This window comes from Ornithodoros turicata, chromosome 5, assembly GCF_037126465.1.
Source record: "Ornithodoros turicata isolate Travis chromosome 5, ASM3712646v1, whole genome shotgun sequence".
NCBI classification, from domain to species: domain Eukaryota; kingdom Metazoa; phylum Arthropoda; class Arachnida; order Ixodida; family Argasidae; genus Ornithodoros; species Ornithodoros turicata.
In genome coordinates this window covers 50,757,454-50,777,757 of record NC_088205.1, presented here as the reverse complement: position 1 = coordinate 50,777,757, position 20,304 = coordinate 50,757,454, and the positions used below count along the sequence as shown (strand labels likewise).

Here is a 20,304-nt window from a genome sequence, read left to right as displayed (position 1 = left end):
TTACCCCCTTATTGTTGTCTTGCTGAAGCTGCCTCCTAAAGAGACCGACCACAACAAGGGAAAGACACAGAAAGTGATGTTTTTGGCAATGGCAGCCATGGCAGCTCCGAAGGGCGATGCACTACAGAGTAGGAATTCTCGATTCGCAGTGTTGATCACCGGTGTCTACACAATAGCAGTCACGTGACAGGGCTGTATCCGTTGATCAACCAGCGGGTGAGACGCACCCTTATTACTGTGAACAGGTGTACCAACCTGCTCTTGAGGCTAAACAGGGAAGTCCTTTGCGTTGTCACTATACCGGGAAAACCTATCTAGCTAAGTTCCGATGTACACAGGTCGATATCTCTCGGGAATATTGCCGCCGGATTTATAGGTCTCTATGATCACTGAACAAATGACATCAGAAAACGAAACAATGAAAATCAATGCTGCTGAGCTTTCCTTCGAATGACTTACAACAGTGCTGTGGCCCAGAAAAAAATAAGGACGTTCAAAGAATTCCTAAAAGACAAGCGAACTGTACATGATGGTAAACCCCAAGACTATCAGGACGACGAGAACGGACACACACAGACGAAGCTTCAAACCCAGTTAAACAATTAATACAGAAACGAACATATTGATAGAAACAGATGCAATGTTTCTATAAACGTGTTTGTTTCTTAAAATAAAGTTAAAGTTACTAAAGTTAAAACTAATTTTTAAAGTTAAACAAAGTAAAAATAAAGTTGTTGTATTAAACGTTCTGAGTTTGATGTGCATCTGTTCTGGTCGTCGCTTGTGTTGGGTCTTACCGTCATGTAAGAAGCAGGGCCGGCGAGAGGGGGGGCAGCCGGGGCTAGAGTACCCTGGGCCAGGGCCTCTTCAGGGGCCCGCGTGACCCAAGACCCGACGGTTGCTCGCACCCACCAGGAGATGTGAGGAGGGGGTCCGGGCAGGCCTCATCCGGAGTCTTCCCCGGGGCCCGAAATTTCCCTCGCCGGCCCTAGTAAAAAGGACAGAACTGCGGCCAGTGCAAAAAAAGAAAAAAAAAAAAGAAATGAGCTGTAGAGCAAGTTGCCACACTTAACCGGTATTTTAGAGCCCATCGGGAATGTGTAGCGGAATACCGAATTCCAATGAGGCATTGCACATCGGCTGGTGCCGTTCCGCTGAGTTTGAGTACCACTATGTTCGACATATTTCGTTCAGGTGATTAGTAATCGTGGTGTTGATGGCCTCACCACGATCTTGTAGCTTTATATTAATATTTTTTTATTGTTATCACTTCTTCAATTGGCGTTATAGTCGTCTCGCGGCGTAAAAACATTATTAGTAACCGTATTAATTAATAATCAGTGTTCCGAAACTGAACGCATTAAAACAATGCGGAGAAATTGAGAACCAAGAGGCTTCCGGCGGTATCAAAAATATTACCGAAAAGTAAAAAAGAAGAATTTGACTCGTTAAACGTCATTGGGTCGCAATGCAGAGCAATTATCACCCTTCGTCGATCCCCCAGGGTTGCGGTTCATTGATGGGTCACATTATTAGAACGTCGGAAGCGCCTTCACAGGATGACGGTCGATGCGTATGACTGCGTTTCGTCGTCCACGTACTGCGACTGTCAAAAACACACTCCGTCGGTGTGAAGTTCTTCGTTTGCTTGTACAACGAGGCGTTTCTTCCTTGACAAGGTTAAACGGCCGAGCAATTGAACCGTACCGATATGTCAAAGACCAGCGATGAAGAAGGAGGAGGGCTATTTCCTGCGCCACGCATGGAATGCACACGTCGCTCAAATCTTCTTACGTTTTCTGTGCGTTACATTGCCTGAGTGCATCATAGGTGTGATCCACTGAGTAGCGGTGGAGCAAACCTCTCCATTTCATATGATGTGCCCAAATATAACCAACAACAACCTTATTTAAATGACGAGTAGGGAGTTTCATCGCATGGGGCAATACCCCACTCATTGCTGGCGGTGGTGAAATGGAATATTGAGTTGCCTCACAGTGAGGACCGAAGTCTTACAATAGTGGTACCGTGATGTTACACGTAAGGTTTGTCTGCGCAGTGTGGCGACATGTTGCACGTGCCGAAGGGTAGGACTGCGGATAATTTGGACCTCCTGGGGTGCTAGACTCGTAGCAAAGTTCACAACTGAAGGAAGTTCAGCAGATGCGAAGAAGCACGGCGATTGGACGCTCCACGTGGCCCATGTGACAGGGCGTGACTGTTAATCAAAACAAGTTCAAAAGCAACTGAAAATGTGTCTTTTGAACTTTTGGCGGGACGTCAAAATGACATTCTGAATTTATTCCAGGCTCAAAAATGGTCAAGGCCGAATTGTGTTGATATGGATAAAGGCAGCGATTGGGAGCTCTACGTATCTCACGTGACGGCGCGTGACTGTCAATCAAACCAGCTCAAAGCGACTGAAAATGCGTCTTTTGAACTTTGGCGTGACGTCAAAATGACGTTACTGAACTTATTTCAGGCTGATAAAACTTCAACGCCGGATCGTAGCGAACATCGAAGTTCATAAAAGAAGATAGCGTTGCTTTTGCTGCATTGCGTTTGTTTTTGCGCCGCCGGCGTGTTTATTGTGACCATAGCGACGCGTTCTAAATGCGCCTGACCACAGTTTTCGGCAGTATTACCGGTTGTCACAGGGCACTGTGTGTGTGTGTGGTGCTTGTGCGACCGTCTTTGCGCGACGCCGGAGGCAGAGGCGGAGAGTTTTCATTTTCCCAGGGGGGGCAAGGGCGCACCGCGAAATAAGTACTCTGGCAGGGGGGGGGGGATATGTTTATTAAGAAAAAAAGAAAGGTAAGTCAGATGGATGTCGGTGTGTTATTCCAAAAAAAAAAAAAGAGTGAAATGGGGAAGACAAAAAAGGCAAAGAACAAAGAAAGCAAAAGAAAACAAAAAGAAGGAAAGAAAAGGAAAATAAAAATGAAGAACACAAAACTAAAGCTGAAGAATCACACACTCTGGCGGGATCTTATGATGTATGCAGAACTGGTATGAGATAAAGATAAATATGGTATGATAAAGGGTATATGGTAAAGATAAGTAAAATAAGAGGAAGGAAGAACAGAAAAAAAGAAAAAAACAGACAACGTAAACAGTGAACATGTGCACAACTGAAGGCATTACGCCTTTGAAAACTGACTGCAAAAGGAACAAAATGCATTGAATCCTCGGTGTTTGACCCGAAATGCGCGCAATATTATGAATATGGTCAATGAAATCGAGCAGCGGGAGTTGAACCCGCTACCAACGGTTATGCGTTCCGAAGATTCTACCGTTACACCTCGCTGGCAGCTGCTGGTAGCTTCGTTTCATTGATCTGATTGCTTTGGGCGAAATTCAGGCTATGTGTTGTGCCATCCTCTGTGCTTCTTCGCCTCACTTTCTACTGTGATAATGAGTATGGTGGGCGGATACACATTTTACAAATTGCAAGATGCATTTTTGGGGTTGGTGCCTCTTCGCTCTTTTGACCCGGGCGCGCCGAGCCCCACAGGTTGGTGTCAGTCTCTCAGCGGGACTTCCCGGGGGAGGCAGCGACCCCCTAGTTCATGTTCCGGGGGGCAAGGGCCACCGCGCCCCCCCCCCGCAGTCGGCGCCTATGGCCGGAGGTTTGTGCAGGGTACGTTCCACGTCGCGGACAGTGACTGTGGAGCAACAGGTTCATTGTTCTCCTCGGTTTTTCGGAACGGGAAGTTTTCAGGGCATTGTAACCACAGGTCGAAACCTGTCTGTGTCGCAGAGAAGTATGAGCCGAGCGGTTCGAGCGGTTTCCGCAGCGATTGTAGCGGAGCTCGGCGTTGAGTAGGGAGCTTTCCACTGTATGCTGTTGGCAGAGCGGCCAGCAAGGACCCCTTTACGCGACGGGACCCACGCCTCGCCTGCGCCGTAGCGGCAGTGGATGCAGCACTGATCGCAATCCTTGGGCCACCGGACACTTCTGGAACCATCACCAAAGACGCCAACCGGTGCCGCAAGCAACACTACGCGAGGCTTCAATTTGTTCATCACGTCGAGCCTTCGGCCTCCGAGGACGCCGGTGGCGCCCGTGGCCTGACGGTACCGGGGACACGGCAAGCGGGGCTGAGGGGGCTCCATGCGGAACCGGCCGAGAAAGCACCGGTTCATCTTCTGAAATTTACAAAGAATTCAGACACACAATTGTTGCACGATCGGTACATTCTGAAAACAGAGCTTCGGCTCATAACACGCCATAACATACCAAACTGTCATACAGAACGATGTCGTTCTTTTTCCTGGTTTATTCAAACCGGGGGGGGGGGGGGGGGGGGGCGCCTTTTGTGCCAATTTCGATACGTGGTAATTTCCACTAAAATGTGTACGCCCCACTCTGTCCTCAAATCAGAGGCCATAGGCGTGTCCACATTCGGCGCTGCGGTTGGCAAAGACTTGTTGTGCGGTAAAGCTCTGGTTTTGCCAAATGTATTATATGCACTCTCAAAACAGGTGGTGATGATGGTAGACTCGCCGTTGTCGGCTTCACAGATGTGGGCAACGTCAGGACTGACGCCCTGGGGAATGTGCGTCCTGGGCCGACTGGCACTGGGTGTCACTCTCAAAATAACTTAATCACATAGCACGTTCTACGCCAATCATTGCGCCGAACGATGCAGTTCCCTCTTCTGATTTGAGGAGAAAGCGGGGCGTACACGTTTTTGTGACAATTAACATAACTGCATAAGTGTCACGAAAAGGCGTATACCTCCCATTTTCAAAAAATCAGGGGAACGAACGATGTCATTTGAGATGATAGTTGGCCAGCAGCTTGGTGTTATGCGGTGAACTTCTGTCAGAGTATATCGCATAGGCATTCTTGCCTGCGACAGGGTCACCGACAATGTTCGAGTCTGTCAACTGCCCAGTTGTTGATTCCATTTCGCCCACTGCGTCTCTCTGTGGCAACTGAAAGTTTGAGAATTGTCAACACTTTGTATTTCCGAGCACAGATTTACAAATGAGTGTCATTAAGCAAAATATTAGTGGACATCGTGCAGTCATGCTTGCCCTCTGTGGGAGCCCGAGCACATGCGCCCCGATCCCGTGAACGGCATCACGGCTGACAGCCGATAAAATTCGCTATTCGACGTCCGTTACAGATGCCGAGGGAGGGCCTCCGCCTGTTCCTTTGCCGTCATTACGAATTTTTGCGGTTTTTCTTTTTTTCGCTCTCCGCACTCTACCCCAAAGCTGCTGCCACTTCGCTTTGCTTTTCTGCGCTGCCCGGTAGCGTTCACTGCGTTTACAAGCTGCTTTCATGGGACACGCTTCTGGTCCCTGGTGAACAGCGAAACGTGCTCAGAGCAAGGTCTTCCCAGGAATTGGTGCTGCTCTGTGTAGTTCAGCAGCACGTCCAACTCAGCGTCGGAAGCGCGCGGACACAGGGTCTTTCGAAGCTTCGCCGGAGGACACCGCGAATCTTCCGTCATTTTTGCCGTAGATGTCTGCAGTGCCATCGCAATTAATTCACTTATATGTTCACATGTCTTGAGTTGTAAGGATACACGATAAGGATAACTGCAGAAGCGGCACACTTTCTCGTTCTTCACACTTTCACTCCACGTTATCTACCTCTGCCTTCTCGCATGCCATTGGGCGTGTCGCTCCCGAGCCGACCTTGTATTTATTTTTTCCTTTATCGGTGCTGACGTAGGCCCAACTTCAGTGACCGAGAAGGGGAAACATTTCTGTTGAACTTCGCGAAGCTCAAAACTCCTCCTATGTCAACGTCATCTTTTGAACTTAGTTCAGCGTTGACGAGTCTAGCACCCCTGGGGTTCTCTTGACATGTGCCGGAAATCTCCGACACACGGTGCGGGAAGCAATGTTTACCTCTCCCACACTGCTACCGACCTCGGCCGGTATCGAACTCCTACGGTGTCCAAAAGCTTCAGAAGTGCTTTTAGGGCATATCGTTGGTGGGCTGATTTAGCCATGGACCAAGCAATTTTGACACAGCGAGAGCTGATTTAGAGACACTGAAAGCGTTGATCGGAAAGATTGGTAGTGCGGGAAAATGAAGTTCGATGAATGTGCTCTAGGTCTCACCGCAGTGACGGCACCTAGGAGAGTCAACTTGTCGAAAGCGGTAACACCACTGAGCTGTAAAAGTCAGATTGATACCCCTGCCATAACGGGCACGAAAAATGACATTAAGTGACTAAAATGTCATTCGTGCGGTGCCACACGCACTGTTTTAATTAATGACATTCGTGTGCATTTCTACTTACTGAGTCCATTACAACTCATTCGGCCACGAAATGCATATTCTCACTCACATTTTCAGCGCGGATTAACAATTTTAATTTACGTAAAACCAGTTTATACTGTACAACACGATGCGATTTTTTAAATCTGAGCTTTCTGAAGCATTTTTCTAGGGAAACTTTAAAAGTATTATATGCATCTTCAACCTGATGGTGATGGTGATGTGTGGGGCCCGGACGTTTAGGCATATTTACCTATAAATGCCTAAATGCGACATTTTCTGGGTTGCTTGCCTTTTTATGTACGGACCCTAGCCTTTTTAAACATTTTTAGATGCCGTAACAGCCTTTTTTTAGGTCGTTATTGTGAAGGGGCTCGTTATTTTATTCCCCCCATTCCAACCAGCAATGGGGTAGAGTATCGCCTGTGGCGATGAAACTGCCCACTTTCCAAGGTCAAAAATGAAGTTGTTGTTTAGGTCAGGCTGATGCTGTGTGCTGCATTTTGCTGGTTTCTGCGTGTTTGTGCCTTTTGTCTTCTTTTTCTTGTCGGTTTTCTTTCCTTTCTTTTTTTTAGTACCTTGGTTCATCGAAAGATTTGGCACTTCTTACCCTTTCAAGATATTCGAGGACTATGAACTAAAAGTAGTATTCCGTATAGTGTGGTTCTAGGCTGCCCGGGCGGTTGTGTACCAGAAGTCAAAGGTTGTGCGGTACCGTTGCGTTTAAACGAGCAAGTCTTCGTGGATTGAGCATTCTGAAACACCAACAAAGCAAAAGGGCGCACCAGATTAACGAGCCTATTTTAGCATTTTATTGCTTATTTTGGTGTTGTTGAGGGCCTAAGTGCTTGCCTGTCTCCATCGTTTTTAGTGCCTGAATTTCCGGGCCCTAGTGATGTGATAAAGAGAAAAATGGGAAGGTGAGTCATGAAAAAGTCAGGACGCTTACACACAGAAACGAGTTAATGTGAGAGTTCAGCATGAGAGTAAAATGTCAGAATCGCTGGGGGCACACACTCAGCAAGTCATAGGATGTCCATCAGCCCGGTTGTACGTAGAAAACCTTCCTGTAGAAATTCAACCTGTTTAACTATAAGTTTGTAGAGGAGATGGTGTCTCTCTACACGAGCGGCGATGATGGAATGTCACAGCGGGCAGATGTGCGAGGCCTCACACTAGGACGGTGCCGGTAGAACCGGCTGGCAGGCGCAGTGGCGCGCGGCAGCAGAGGCACGTCTTCATCGTCGTCCACGGGCCGCAACAGGTTTAATGTTTTTAAGTGGCGCAATTTATATTTTACTTAGCGAGTGGGCCGTGTCGACATCATGGGGTTTAATGTCGTTAGAAAATGGCGTGTGGCACGAGCTTGGTAAATAATGTCATTCGAGACGCGAATGTCATTAGAGTGTAATGTCATTTTTCGTTACCGTTATACGGCACGGGTATGAGTCGCATGCGATGAATTAATGCAGCGTCTTGACGAGAGGTGCTTCGTGGCATCCGGAAAGCGAGCGTTGGATCAACTCTTGCAAACATAGGTGGGGCCGAATGTCAGTTGTCAATTGGCAGGAAGCCAGGGGTGCCACTAGACGTCGAAGAATGGAACGGCGATCTGCTCTCAGCAGTGCAATACTCGTTCGTCGCCTAGAAAAGAGAGCTGCTTCTGCGACTTCTGCCTGTTCATTCCCCACCACAATGAACTGGAACCCACTATAGACCTAGCCTGTGTCCTGCTTCGTACACATGCTGGCAAGCCATTAACACATTCGTCACTAAGGGTGCGGCCGAGCCTCGCATGCCTCTGTTCTGAATAGCTTGCAGTGCAGATTTGGTGTCGGTCCCGACAAACACGGACACGGACATTTTGCCGCTATTTTTTACGCAAGTATGAATTCACATCAACTACCCCGATCGCCTTGTTCCTCTTGTATTCTTCAAATTCGAGTGCGATCTGCTGGAGGTACTCAGGCATTTTCGGAAGGCATAGGAGGCACAAAAATTCTAAATTAGCAACCCCTTTTGCTTCCTGCAGTTTGGTCATATCGTCTAACGCAGGCCAGAGTGACGCCATGGTGAGCTCACCAAGTGAATGGACCTCCTGACTCCGGAGCTCGCACGCTGATATGAAGCAAGCAGGTGCGAGAAAAATCCAGGGTAATTTTCTAAGCATTCCGGGGCTGCTGACCTGAGTTAAGGTGTAAAGCCGCGTATCATCCAGGTCAGGTTCATTTACAAATGCATTGAATGTCCTCATAGCCTTATAATACCCCTTTAGCAAAGTCAGGAAGACCACGAGGTGGTTTCTCCAGAAGGCTCTATGTGGCCAGTGACATGAATACGGGGAACCCGATGAGTCAATATCCAGGCCAGAACACTGAGCACCACGCTCAAAGCGTAAGGACGTTATGCCCATTTCAGGAGGAAGTCCATCTGAAGCGAAAGGAGAACGTAGGGTAAAAAGCAAAGCAACGGGTAACTTGCAGTAACGAGTGACCCATTCTTGTAGCGTAATTTGTTACTAGTTACTGAGAGTAGAAAAGTCGTTGCTCTGGGTCAGCTTAGGTTACAGCGGAGGACGAGCGTCGCCGTAGCTCACAGTGGGCTTCCTTGAAAGGGAGCATCCACTGAACATGCATGTTTTTTTTTTGTGTGTTTTTTTGCCATCTGCACTTGTTTTCTCAACATCCTCCCCCCCCCCCCCCCAAAAAAAAAGAAGATAATTGTTTAACTCCTGTCAAAGTCTGTTTCAATACGGTAAGGGTGCTGAGCAGGTCGCCAGTTCTGTCCCAGGTAATTCCCAGCACTGTTGTCATGGCCCGATGTGTTTCAGGCGCCCCCGAAAAGTCGTCATCGAAGCAGTTTTGTAGTTCAGTCGAGTTCGGTGCCCATTTTTTCAGTTCCATTCCAGCTGCGCTCATTATCTTGTTCGTCGAACCGACGATGCTCTTCACCTCCTCAGGTGTAGATGCGCTGGTGAGAAGACCGTAGTCATTGAGCGACAGTTCCCCAGGCGCATGAGAAAACGCGTCGAACACTAATCCCACGTTCGTGGACTTTGAATTCCGTCGAACTCCGGCTCGGTGAAACATGTAATACGTTCGATCTTCCTCAAACGTTTCGACAGGAACCCTTTCGGCATGTCCGTAGCTGCTCGTCAGGTAGCTGCGGATAGCTTGATCGTAGTCATCGAGAGCTCTCTCCTTCTCCAAGCTCCGTACGGGAGTTACCAGTCGGCTCTGGCCCACCTCGCGGTTGTCATGAAGATGGCATTCAGTGGACTTCCATGGCAGCGCAACGACATATTGCCCCTCATGCATTGTGACATTGTGCCTGAAGTTGTCCCATACTCGATCGTCGATTTCACGGCTGTTTTTGGAGTCGTCGATGAGCCGATGCTCTCCAGCTCCCATGAGGTGCGCAGGGAAGTGGCTGTTTCATCAAGCAGGTGTACTCCCGCCTTCAACACGCAAATCATAGCGTTCGAGTCCGATGTGCCGCTATGTGCAGACGTGGGACCGTGTAATGTCCAACCCAGGCTTGTCTCGATGGCAACCAGTCCGCTGGTGAATGCGCTGCGTTAAATTTTTCCGGTTGTGGGCTTCCAGAGTTGATCGCAACCCAATAGCAGAGAAACTCCGGACTCAGCGGGTATGTCGGGGAACAGCAGTTCGTCAGCTATGTAGCCACCTTCAGCACGTGTGGCCCGAGAGACTTCGTGTTCCACTGTAGTTGACAAATGTCATGGCAGATGAAGGGTACGATGACGGCTTGCACAGAACTCTGTTGGCGTGAACTGGCTCGCAACCGGTGACCGGACTTCCACTACATTACATCGCTGTCGTTGTGGAGTAGAGGTTGTACTGCCAAAAGTGTTAAAGGAGTACAGAGGGCCATCCCAAAAATTTTCAGATTAAGACGTCTGATGAAAGTGTGTGTGTCATTTTACCGAGTAGCGCGAAAGGTTTTCATGTGTGCAATTTGTTTTCCAGAAAGAAACTCACATAAACATGACTCCGCGCGTTCACCCTTAATTCGCCACTCCGGGTATAACGGGGAGGAGAAAGTATGATGCCACGGCACCGATGACGTTACAGGGAGAAGTCGTTCTCGTTCGCCGGTCAGTGGGGGTCAGCGCCTTGTCCCTTTGCCGCCGTAAACCAATTTTGCCAGTTCTCCCGGAGAATTGGGGGTAGAAGGAACGGCCGAATCATGACCGAGCCATGAGCAATGCTTTTTCAGAACCCCGAACAACCGAGTAGCAGACGACAGCGGAGTAGCAGACAACATTTCTCTGGACCAGTCAGCGAGCGTGATCCCTGTAGCGTCAACGCGAGGTTCCAGGCAGATCACAGGCTGGTACTGCTCTCTACCGCCGTTGCGCACGGTCGCTTTTTGCGTCGTACTTTAAATTCAATTTCTGCGATAATTATGACTCTGTGGTGTGAATTACTTCGCATGGTGCGTCCTACTGGTCTACTTAACAGTTTTATAGGAAGAAAACAGGGTGTTAAAAATAACTTCTGTGCTACCTTAAGGCTCACCGTGATGTTGCCCAGCACATTGAGGCGAAGTTTGTCGGCCACATCTTTTCGGATAAAGGCTTGCTGACTGCCTCCATCAATTACGCCCCGGATGTACGTGCACTTCTGGTGGCCCATGACCCAGGTGCGGAAAGTTTGCAGCACCACGGTGTTACTCTCCGCAGGGGCGCCTTCGGCTGCCAGCATAGTAGTTGTCGCACCGTCGGCGCTGTTCTTAGGGGGCGTCCAGGATGGGTCGCACATCGCCAAGGCGTGCCTCCCACCACATTTCGTACAAAGCATTTTTCCTCGGCACTCTTTGGCAGTGTGACTTCGTTTAGTACACCGGAAGCAGCGTCGATCATCAGCCAACCTCTTCTTCCGCTGATCCAAGGGAAGTGGCCCAGTACAGTCGTCGACAGCTGTGTGCGCGGTATCCGAACAAAAGAGGCAGCCGAACTTAGGAACTGAAGCACTGTGGAGTACCGCGGCCGACGGTGTACCGCGGTGGTTGAAGGCCTGCCGTTTCATAGGCGCCACGGGAGGTTTCTTTCTATCTTGTGGAAGTCCGCTGCGTTCTCGACATTCTACCTCGATCTGAAGGAATCGAACTATATGGCTTAGTTCTCTCGTTGCATCGGATGTGGTGTTCGTCGATGTGCCCGAAGCACCGTGCGTTGAGGTCGATTCTGAGCTGTTCTGGTCCTGCTGTAGCTTACGATTTGCAGAGCGATGGTATTCCGCTACAATGTCTGTAGGAAGTGACGACAAAAGGATTCCAGACAGCATAGCAGAATAGTTTGCACTGGAAACTCCCAGGAACCGGAGACCACGGATGTTCATGTGTACGTTGTCGTATAGTTTACGAAGCCCATATACAGGGTGTCCCAGCTAAATGCGAGCATATTTTTAAAAAATATATATATCACGTTTTCCAAGATGAAATCAATTGCAATATAGCATATGCTGAAGGGCACTCCTTAGGAGGTCATTAGCAAACTCCTAAGGCAATGTCTTAATTAACTTTCAATAATGAACTTCTTATTTATAAAAGCTACGAAGTTGTCCCAATGAGAACGTCTGGTCCCTTCGGTCATCTGATACCGGAGCCGTTCTCAGAACAAAAATCCGTTCGATAGATCGTCTGCAAAAAATGCGCGAAGGAACACCATTTTTTTTCTTTATTTTGTTCATTGCGCATCTTCGGAGACGCGTCTTTCCTTCACCCCCAATGTGAGAGGGTGAAGGAGCACAGTGCCGCCTCATGCGTCGAAGATGAGCTTTAACTTGCGGGGGGGGGGGGGAATGTATCGGGTGTCTGTCGGAACTGCCCTTATCTTGGGTCGCATTTTCTATTTTCTTTTAATCTTTTTGCAGGACGCAAGAGGCGACAGTGTGCTCTTTCACTCCCTCATATTGGAGGTGGAAGAAGGACGCGTCTATAGAGATGCGCAATGAACAAAAGAAAGAAAAAATTGTGTTCCTTCACGTATTTTTTGCGGACGATCTGTCGAACGGATTTTTGTTCTGAAAACGGCTCCGGTATCCGGTGACCGAAGAGATCAGATGCACTCGTTGGAACAACTTCGTAGCTTTTATAAATAAACAGTTAATTATTGAAAGTTAATTAAGACATTGCCTTAGGAGTTTGCTAATGCCCTCCTAAGGAGTGCCCTTCAGCATATGCTATATTGCAATTGATTTCATCTCGGAAAAAGTTATATATATATATTTTAAAAATATGTTCTCATTTAGCTGGGACACCCTGTATATCATCCGATGATGTAACGACCGGTAGGTTGTGGACTTTAGCGAGGTATTGTTTTTCTATTTGCCAGCGGTCACCAAAACGCTGCGGAAGGATTTCCACAGCGTCGTCGTAAGATGCCTCCGACGTCTGCAAGCCGGCGATGGATCCAGCGGCTGTACCATGGAGTAGCGAACGGAGATGATGAAAGTTTTCGATCTCGCTTAGCCCATCGTTGTCGCGAATCGTTGTTCTGAACTGTTCCCGGGAACCTTGCCAATCAGAGAGGTCTCCACGACTTTGCTGTAGGCTAAGCTTAGGAAGTTTCACTCCAGGACGCGGGGCATGCGGCGGTCTTCATACGTCTGTCTGCACGTTCGAAAGTTGCGGTGGAGACGGCGACGTCTGCGATTGCGACGGTTTCCAACGCAGTTTGGCAATAGTTTCGTCGCCCTGTCTTCATAGTCCATCATGGGTAGCGTGGTCGTTGTCGAGTTCCTCCTCTCGCACATGCGGTTCTCTCTTTTTGTTGAGAGTAGTCAAGTCACTGTGATTTACCGTGAGTCGTTCCAGTGGACCGTTGATCGCATCCAATCTGGTAGATCCATCGTTCAGCGCAGCCGTCGTTTCGTTGATGAGCTTCGTTGTTTGTGTACGACGGCTGGCATGTTTCACTTTCAGACGATCCATGTTCGATGCATTCACGTAGGACTGTCGACGCAGTTCACAGTTAGAGTTCCAGCTTCCCGGGTTTCGGCACCAAAATGAAGTAGAGATTAGGAGAAAGTAGCACAAATTGAAGATCTCCCTCTCTACAGTTAAAACGTTCATTTGGTTCGGCTGAAAACTCGAAGAAAGAAAGCGACGAGGCAGTCAGTTCGAGAAGAAAAATGCAATTAACTTTACTTACAGAGAAACCGGGAAAAAGCGGGAAAGCGTGAGAGGAGAAGCGACATTGCTCTGGGACGAGACATTGCCGAGGACGAGCGTCGCCGTAGCTCACAGTGGGGTTCCTTGAAAGGGAGCGTCCACTCAACGTGCATAATTTTTTGGCCATTTGCACTTGGTATTCTCAACACAGGCAGACTCGTTTTTCGTATACATTCAAACATTTTGTAAGAGAAGCCGTCGTGTGGCTTGAAGAATTGAAGCAAGGGGTAGGCAACAACAGTAACTTCTAATTCCTGTGAGACCCAAGCTTTAGCGCAGGATGCTAACAGCACGGCGTTGGCCATAGAGCGAGCGAACATTATGCATATTCGCTTGAGTTTCTTTACCACCTTTTAGCCACTATTGATGACTCGACGAGTGGTCGCTTATGATGGCAGTTGCGCGATTTGATGACAGGAAAGACTGATCAATCCGTCGACAGGACGGAAAAGACTGAGGTTGGGATCCGCGGATATCGCGGACAAAATAATGGCATTGCAGAAAAATCGTTTTGTCTTTGAAATATTCTGTCCGGAAAATTATGAAATGCACATATGCGTCATGTGCACTAAATTATCTCTTAAATGTGCATCATCACAAGGTTAAGATCAATAGGAAGCAATACATATGGGTTGTAAGTAGTGGTATATACCTTATGCTGCATGTCGGCTATGTGAGGGAACTTAAATATTGCACCGTCTTTAGACATATTTTGCATAAACAGTTTGCCGAAATGCGGCAAAGTGTTGCATAGAGAAGGATACGGTAGTGGATATGTAGCGGCATAGTATTTCCGTTATCTTTATTTGGTAGCGGTACCGGTACCGCGTTACTTTTTCAAATTTGTAGCGACGCAAGTATTGCGCTACTTTTCTGTAGAGTAGCGGGTAGCATTATTTCGTTACTTAGTTTTGGTAGCGGGTACAACACTGCTTTCAACTTCTGGTACCGCATCTTTTTGGCTCGCACCTAACTTGTGGCATCAAGGGCCGTTCCCTCTTTACTAACATCCATATAGCCCGGACCGTGGTAGTCTGTTGTCGCCTCTTCGAACTCTGTGCTGCGCTTCTCCACTTAGGCATCGAAAATGCTTTCGATAAAGTGAGACATGTTTTTCTTTTCCTGCTGTTGCGGTAGGTGAACGTAAAGTGTACTCCTCAAGTGGGACCCACTTGAAGAGTAAAACAGTTGTTTGCAAAGGTTGCACCTCAACAACAATCCCAGACATATCCGCGGATCCCAACCTCAGTCTTTTCCGTCCTGTCGACGGATTGATCAGCCTTTCCTGTCATCATTGCAGGTTCGTGGAGCATGTGCTATCATCGGGTAACTACCAGCTTCCAAGTCAATGGCATCCTCTCGCGACCAATGCCTGTCAGGTCTTCTGTGGGGCAAGGGTGCCCACGCTCGCCTTTGCTCTTTGCACTTCATACTGAACCTCTCTGTCGTGCAGCCATCGGTGATCCGTATGAACGTGGCTTCCGCAGACATGCGTTTGAAACAAAAGTCCTCGCGTACGCCGACGACATAACGCTCTTCTGCTGAACAGTGAGCAGCGTTCACCATGCTGTGGGGCACGTCCGAAGATTTTGTGAGGAAAGTGGCGCCCGCATCAGCTGGTCTAAGAGCAGCGGATCTTGGCTTGGCATATGGAACTCGGCACCCCGCCTTCTTGCAAACCTGGAGTGGTCCACGGGTACTCCCAAGTATCTGGGGATAGAATTAAGCTGTGCGCGCGTCTCTGCTCCTTTTTGTGTGTCCTTTCTGGGTCACCTACGCCAGCTTGTGTATGCTTGAAAGCCGCTGAACTTAACCACCTTTAGGAGAGCACATGTCGCGAACACTTTCCTCGCGTCTCGCGTAAGCTACTACCTGCAAGCTCTGCCGTGTGGTCGAATTCATATCAACCGTATCCATAGGATCATGTGCACCTTCATCGGGGGCTCTCAGTACGAGCCAATGCGACGTGGCATCCTTTTTCGTCCGACAAAACTAGGTGGCCTGGGACTGTCCTGTCTATTTGTTCGTCAACTCGTTTGGAGGGTCTCTGTCGTGAGAGAGCAGTTGCATCCCTTTCTGCAGCACTGCGCATCTGCCATCCTCCGGGACGAGGTACGAGAGATTTTTGTGTCCTCAGTGTACGACACGCCATGGTCTGTCTGGGGATTTTACAATGAGGTCGCGGCGTTTCTGATATTCATGTTAAACCACTTTTCCAGGGAGTTTATATTCGACACCCCGCGGAAACAGCTGTACAACGCCGTTGTAGACTCACTCTTCCTTCCTCGAATGTATCGCATGATGTTTGCACCTCAACTTGGAGGCGATGCTCTGTTGTGTGTTCGTCGTATGCTCGTTAATGCCAAGGTCAAGACGTTCTTCTACCGGCTGGCATACCGGAACTTTGCCCCTGCGTGCCTGGCTTCGCAACAGAGGGTTCTGGGTGCCATGGGACAATTACAACTGTCGCCTCTGTCCAGAAGAAGAAACAATTGAACATGCCTTTCTGAACTGTCGAGATGCTATCTTCTTCTGGTGCGTCTTCCAGCGTACTTTCAAGGAGACTATCTGCCTCGATCTTCGCTCCATACGCTTCCTCCCTGTCCGGTCAGACAGTTCCTTGCCATGGGATGTGCTAATCCTGCTGGGGCTGTATACACTGTGGGTAGCCCGACGGATTTATGACGCCAATGATCCGCCGGTGGGATCCTGGCCGATATTCCGCAGAATGGTCTTCTCCCTTGCGGAGTACCTCATCATCGCATCATGTGAACAGTTGGCACAGAAGTGGCTCGCCGTGCTGGATCTTTTGCTAGCAGGTCCCGTCGATTATTCACCCTTATTCGTCGTATCTGCAGTGTATGTCTGTGTGTGTATTCTGTGTCTCTCTGCCGCTCTCCCATGTTGTCGCTGCGCACTTCGTGACGCTATGTGATGTGACAAGCTGTAAATATTGTATATTTTTGGCATCACTCTTGTGTATATCATCATTGCATTAAAGTTTGTTTAGAAAAAAGAAAAAGTGGCTTCCATTCTAGTGGTTGGTGGACCCGTAGACATGTGGTGTGTGGTTTGATTCGCGCCGCTGCCTGTTTTCTTGTGTGTGTTTGTTTCAAAGACTGCCATATTTTAATATTGTTCGCCGTTGGACTTACGTTTCAGCAATGGTTTCAAGTGGAGACAACTGGGGAAGGTACAACCAAGATTAGTGACTGTGCTTTATTTATGTTGCGTTGATTCGATGTATATACAGTGCACAAGCAAAAACGAATACAAGCCTCTGCGGATGTGATTTTGGAGATGACGAAGGCGGCCAGAAATAATCTGAAAAAAAAAGAGAAAAAGAAAGAAAGTGAATGAGCACATGAAATTCAGTAAAGACGCCGATAGTGATACAGTGGCTGCAAGTATGTTCGTTTTTGGTCTATCCTGAAACCGTACAATACTAATCTACGTGGTAGGAAATATCGTAAGTGTCAAAGCGTTACTTAGCGACATTGGATTTAGCACATCGCAACGAAATGGTATGGGAGCAGCCTGCGCGTTGAGTACCATTGCAGAGCGCAAGACGAACGCATATGTAATGAATACCGACGCTACCGCGAGGGCTGTGCGTTCTGCTTTCTATTCTGCTAGATGTTGAAGATCCAATTACTGCTTGTCTGAATTCTTCATTCAAAGGTACAGCAGCCTGTATAAGGTTTATTCAAATGCCGTCATCCGCAGGATTAACTGTACATTTGATGTTTCAGAGTTGAACTGTGTGACTGTGTACTGTACTGTGTACTGTGTGAATATTATTTCTACCACAATCCAAATAAGTATGCTTTCAACATTAATAGCCCTCTAAAAAGCACATGGCAGTGAACGAAAGCCAGAACCAAACTTCGAGGGACCTACATGATGGCGCCGATTTCGCCTTTTCGAAGCTAGCGCCCTCTGGCCCGAAGGAGCTGTACCATTATTGTATTTGAGGGTGGGAAGTATGCCGTATATGAGTTTATTAGTCGGAAGAGACAACCTTGTAACACCTGGAGATCTCAGACAAGATAAACAGCGAGTTGTCGAATCCAGACAAGTACGTCGCAAGCAGTACAATAAAGTGACGCGAATAAATATACTACATCCTACCTTCAATTGCTCTGTCCCAGACTTTGGACGGATGCTCAGGATCGTAGCATGGCGCCACTCGAAGCATGTCAAATGGCCGGCTGTGCTTGAACGGTGACCTTTTGCGAGTGGGACATTCAGGAATTAAGTTGATAAGGCGCAATTATAGGCTGGTCATATAACAATCTGGTTGAACTAAGTATAAGGAGGGTCAGCGTTGAAACTATAGTTTCTAAAGTTAACCTGAAAACACAGTGGTTATGTAAAAATATATATGTCTATTTCCTTATCCTTATCCAGCAACAGACGGCACAGCGACTGAGCTATGGACGTCAGGCAAACGTATGTCGCATCAACTAGAGTCATATTAGGGAATGCCTCCTTTATGTCTCTAGAGGTTCAAGAGCAACCAAGACAGTCCTGATCATCGTATCCTTTGTCGGACTCACGCAAGATCAGTCAACATGATGTCCAGTCTGGTTACACGTAGGCAGACTTGTACGTATTTGGAGTATTGTATTTAAAATACTGTATTTTAAATACAATTTGCGGTATTCTGGTACTTTACCCAATACTTTTTGTTCTGTGTATTTGTACTCTATTTAAAATACATTTTATGGTATTTTCTTCTCAATACTCTAAATTACATATTTTGGATGTCCCTCTCAAACTTTCTGTGTCTCGTCTTTCCATTATCTTGCTTGTTGAGTGGAAATTTCCTGAGTCCCTCGAACTTGACCCGGACATTGGCCCTTCTTTGAAGTCCCTATTTAGGGATCTTGCCCCGTGTGTACTAATCCTTGGCCAGTGAGGGTTCTATTATGTGTGCCCTGACGCGGTGACACCGAATTGTGACCTCGCCGAGCAGGGACTTGCTAGAAGTTTGCTTTGTTCTGGGACACATATACTTAGTGAAATTATGTGGTATCTCTTTGTCATCTTTTTGGGACTTGTGTTTAGATTACTCCTATCACACAGCGGCGGCTAGCGTATATAGTGCGCGGGGTTTAGGTGATTCATGTCGCATAGCGGCGACTTGCCGCATTGACCAGGGACCTGTGACTTTTTGCGTTCAAGGATAAATAGTATCTTAATTGTATTTGAAATGCTTTTCGAAGTATTTTGTACTCTATCTTAATTACTTTAATTTTCATGTATTTATACTCTATCTTAATTACATTCTAACGTTAGTATTTATTATCTTATCCTAAATGCATTTTTGAGTATCTTGTACATGTCTGCACGTAGGTAGGTATTCCAGTCTGGTTATCTCCTTCTTGGCCTTCGTGGTGGCAGTTTTCTCCAGACGTTCCTGTATACCGCCGACAAACGTCAAATATGCTGCTCCAAATCCCATCCAGAGGCAGTGATATCGTCGAGCTACGACCTGATACCTTCTCTAACTGCCATCAGCGTGTCTATGAACCTTTGAAAAGCCACAGGCGACACAGAAACACCTAGGGGAGGATCTAGGAGGGGGTCTGGATGTCCTGACTCCCTCTCAATTGCTGTCGTTACATACAGTTTCAAGAGACCTTGGTAGTGTAACAGCATGCTGTCCAACGCCGGACCCCTCCCCCACCCCCTAAGAAAAATCCTGGATTCGACTTTGGAAATACCGGCAAACAAACGCTTGACTTTGTATTCTCCTTTGATAGTGGTAACTACTCGTATGAGTAGTTCCGCCGTTTCGTGGTCTATCCTAAGCTATTGGTACACTTAATTGTTCGTACACACGTACACGTATTTGATCGTACGTAGCTAGACGTTTCGGCGGAGTAGGAAGACGGGATTGGATTAATGCAATATTAACTACATACGTTTGTAATCTTCGACCAAACGAACAACGGTCAAAGGTGTTGCCAAGGCAGATGATTGCACGGGTTACATAACGCCTTTGAGTTTGCAAATTGTCCAGCTCTGCCTGCACTTTGTTTCGAAATGCAAAGAGATTTCACACTTTAGCAGTTCATGAACTTTGGTTCGGGTTTCGGTTGAAGGTTCATGTGAACCTCTCCAACGCGACTGAAAAATCTGAACTGTATCGATCGACTCTGAACATTCTGCAGCGCCGTTGGCTGCACAAAGTTGATACATTGAGACGCTGACAAGACCCAAAGCGATTTCGTCCAAAAAGGCAACATTCCTTGCAGCCTTCCTCTTGAGGCGCACGCTCACTTGAATAGTACAGTGGATATTGGGTAGAGAAGGAGACCGAACTGGACCAGAAACATTGCCTCTAACGATGAAAGGTGAAAGTCACTGAAAAGGTTAGCGAGCTGTAGGACTCGAACCCACATCTTCTGGATTGCCAGTCCAGGGCTCTACCAATTGAGCTAAGCTAACACGCCTCCTCAGCGACTTCCAGGGTGCGTCATCTAAAGGGACAAACCAGCCACTCTCTCTCATTCATCCTCCTTTCACTCTTACATTTTTGCTACTCACACACACATTCATACGACGGGATCGACGTAGGCGGCAACTGATGAACATGAAAGAACTGATGTTCTGCGGCTGGAACAACATAGAGGGGACAAATACTGGGACTGTTGAGGCTTTGTATGTATTTGTCCCCTCTATGTTGTTCCAGCCTCAGAACATCAGTTCTTTCATGTTCTTTCATATTGCCTCTACTTCGCCCCAACATTTCCGACCGCGTCGCGGCGCACGGGTACTGGAATTCACCTGGAATTCTGGAAGACGGGAATTGGAAACCAGCAGCCTTGGCAGTGTAATATTAACAACCTCATAGT

General features: G+C 47.7%; 1 protein-coding gene across 1 annotated transcript in view; it reads right to left on the bottom strand.

Moving 5' to 3' along the window:
* Nucleotides 1-117, bottom strand: part of LOC135396024 (UPF0462 protein C4orf33 homolog) — a 29,653-nt gene extending 29,536 nt beyond the window's left edge. The window contains exon 1 of the mRNA XM_064627087.1: nucleotides 5-117. Coding sequence (XP_064483157.1) covers nucleotides 5-99 — 95 coding nt within the window. The 5' untranslated portion in view covers nucleotides 100-117. The remainder of the gene's footprint in view (nucleotides 1-4) is intronic.
* Nucleotides 118-20,304: the final 20,187 nt, after the last annotated feature.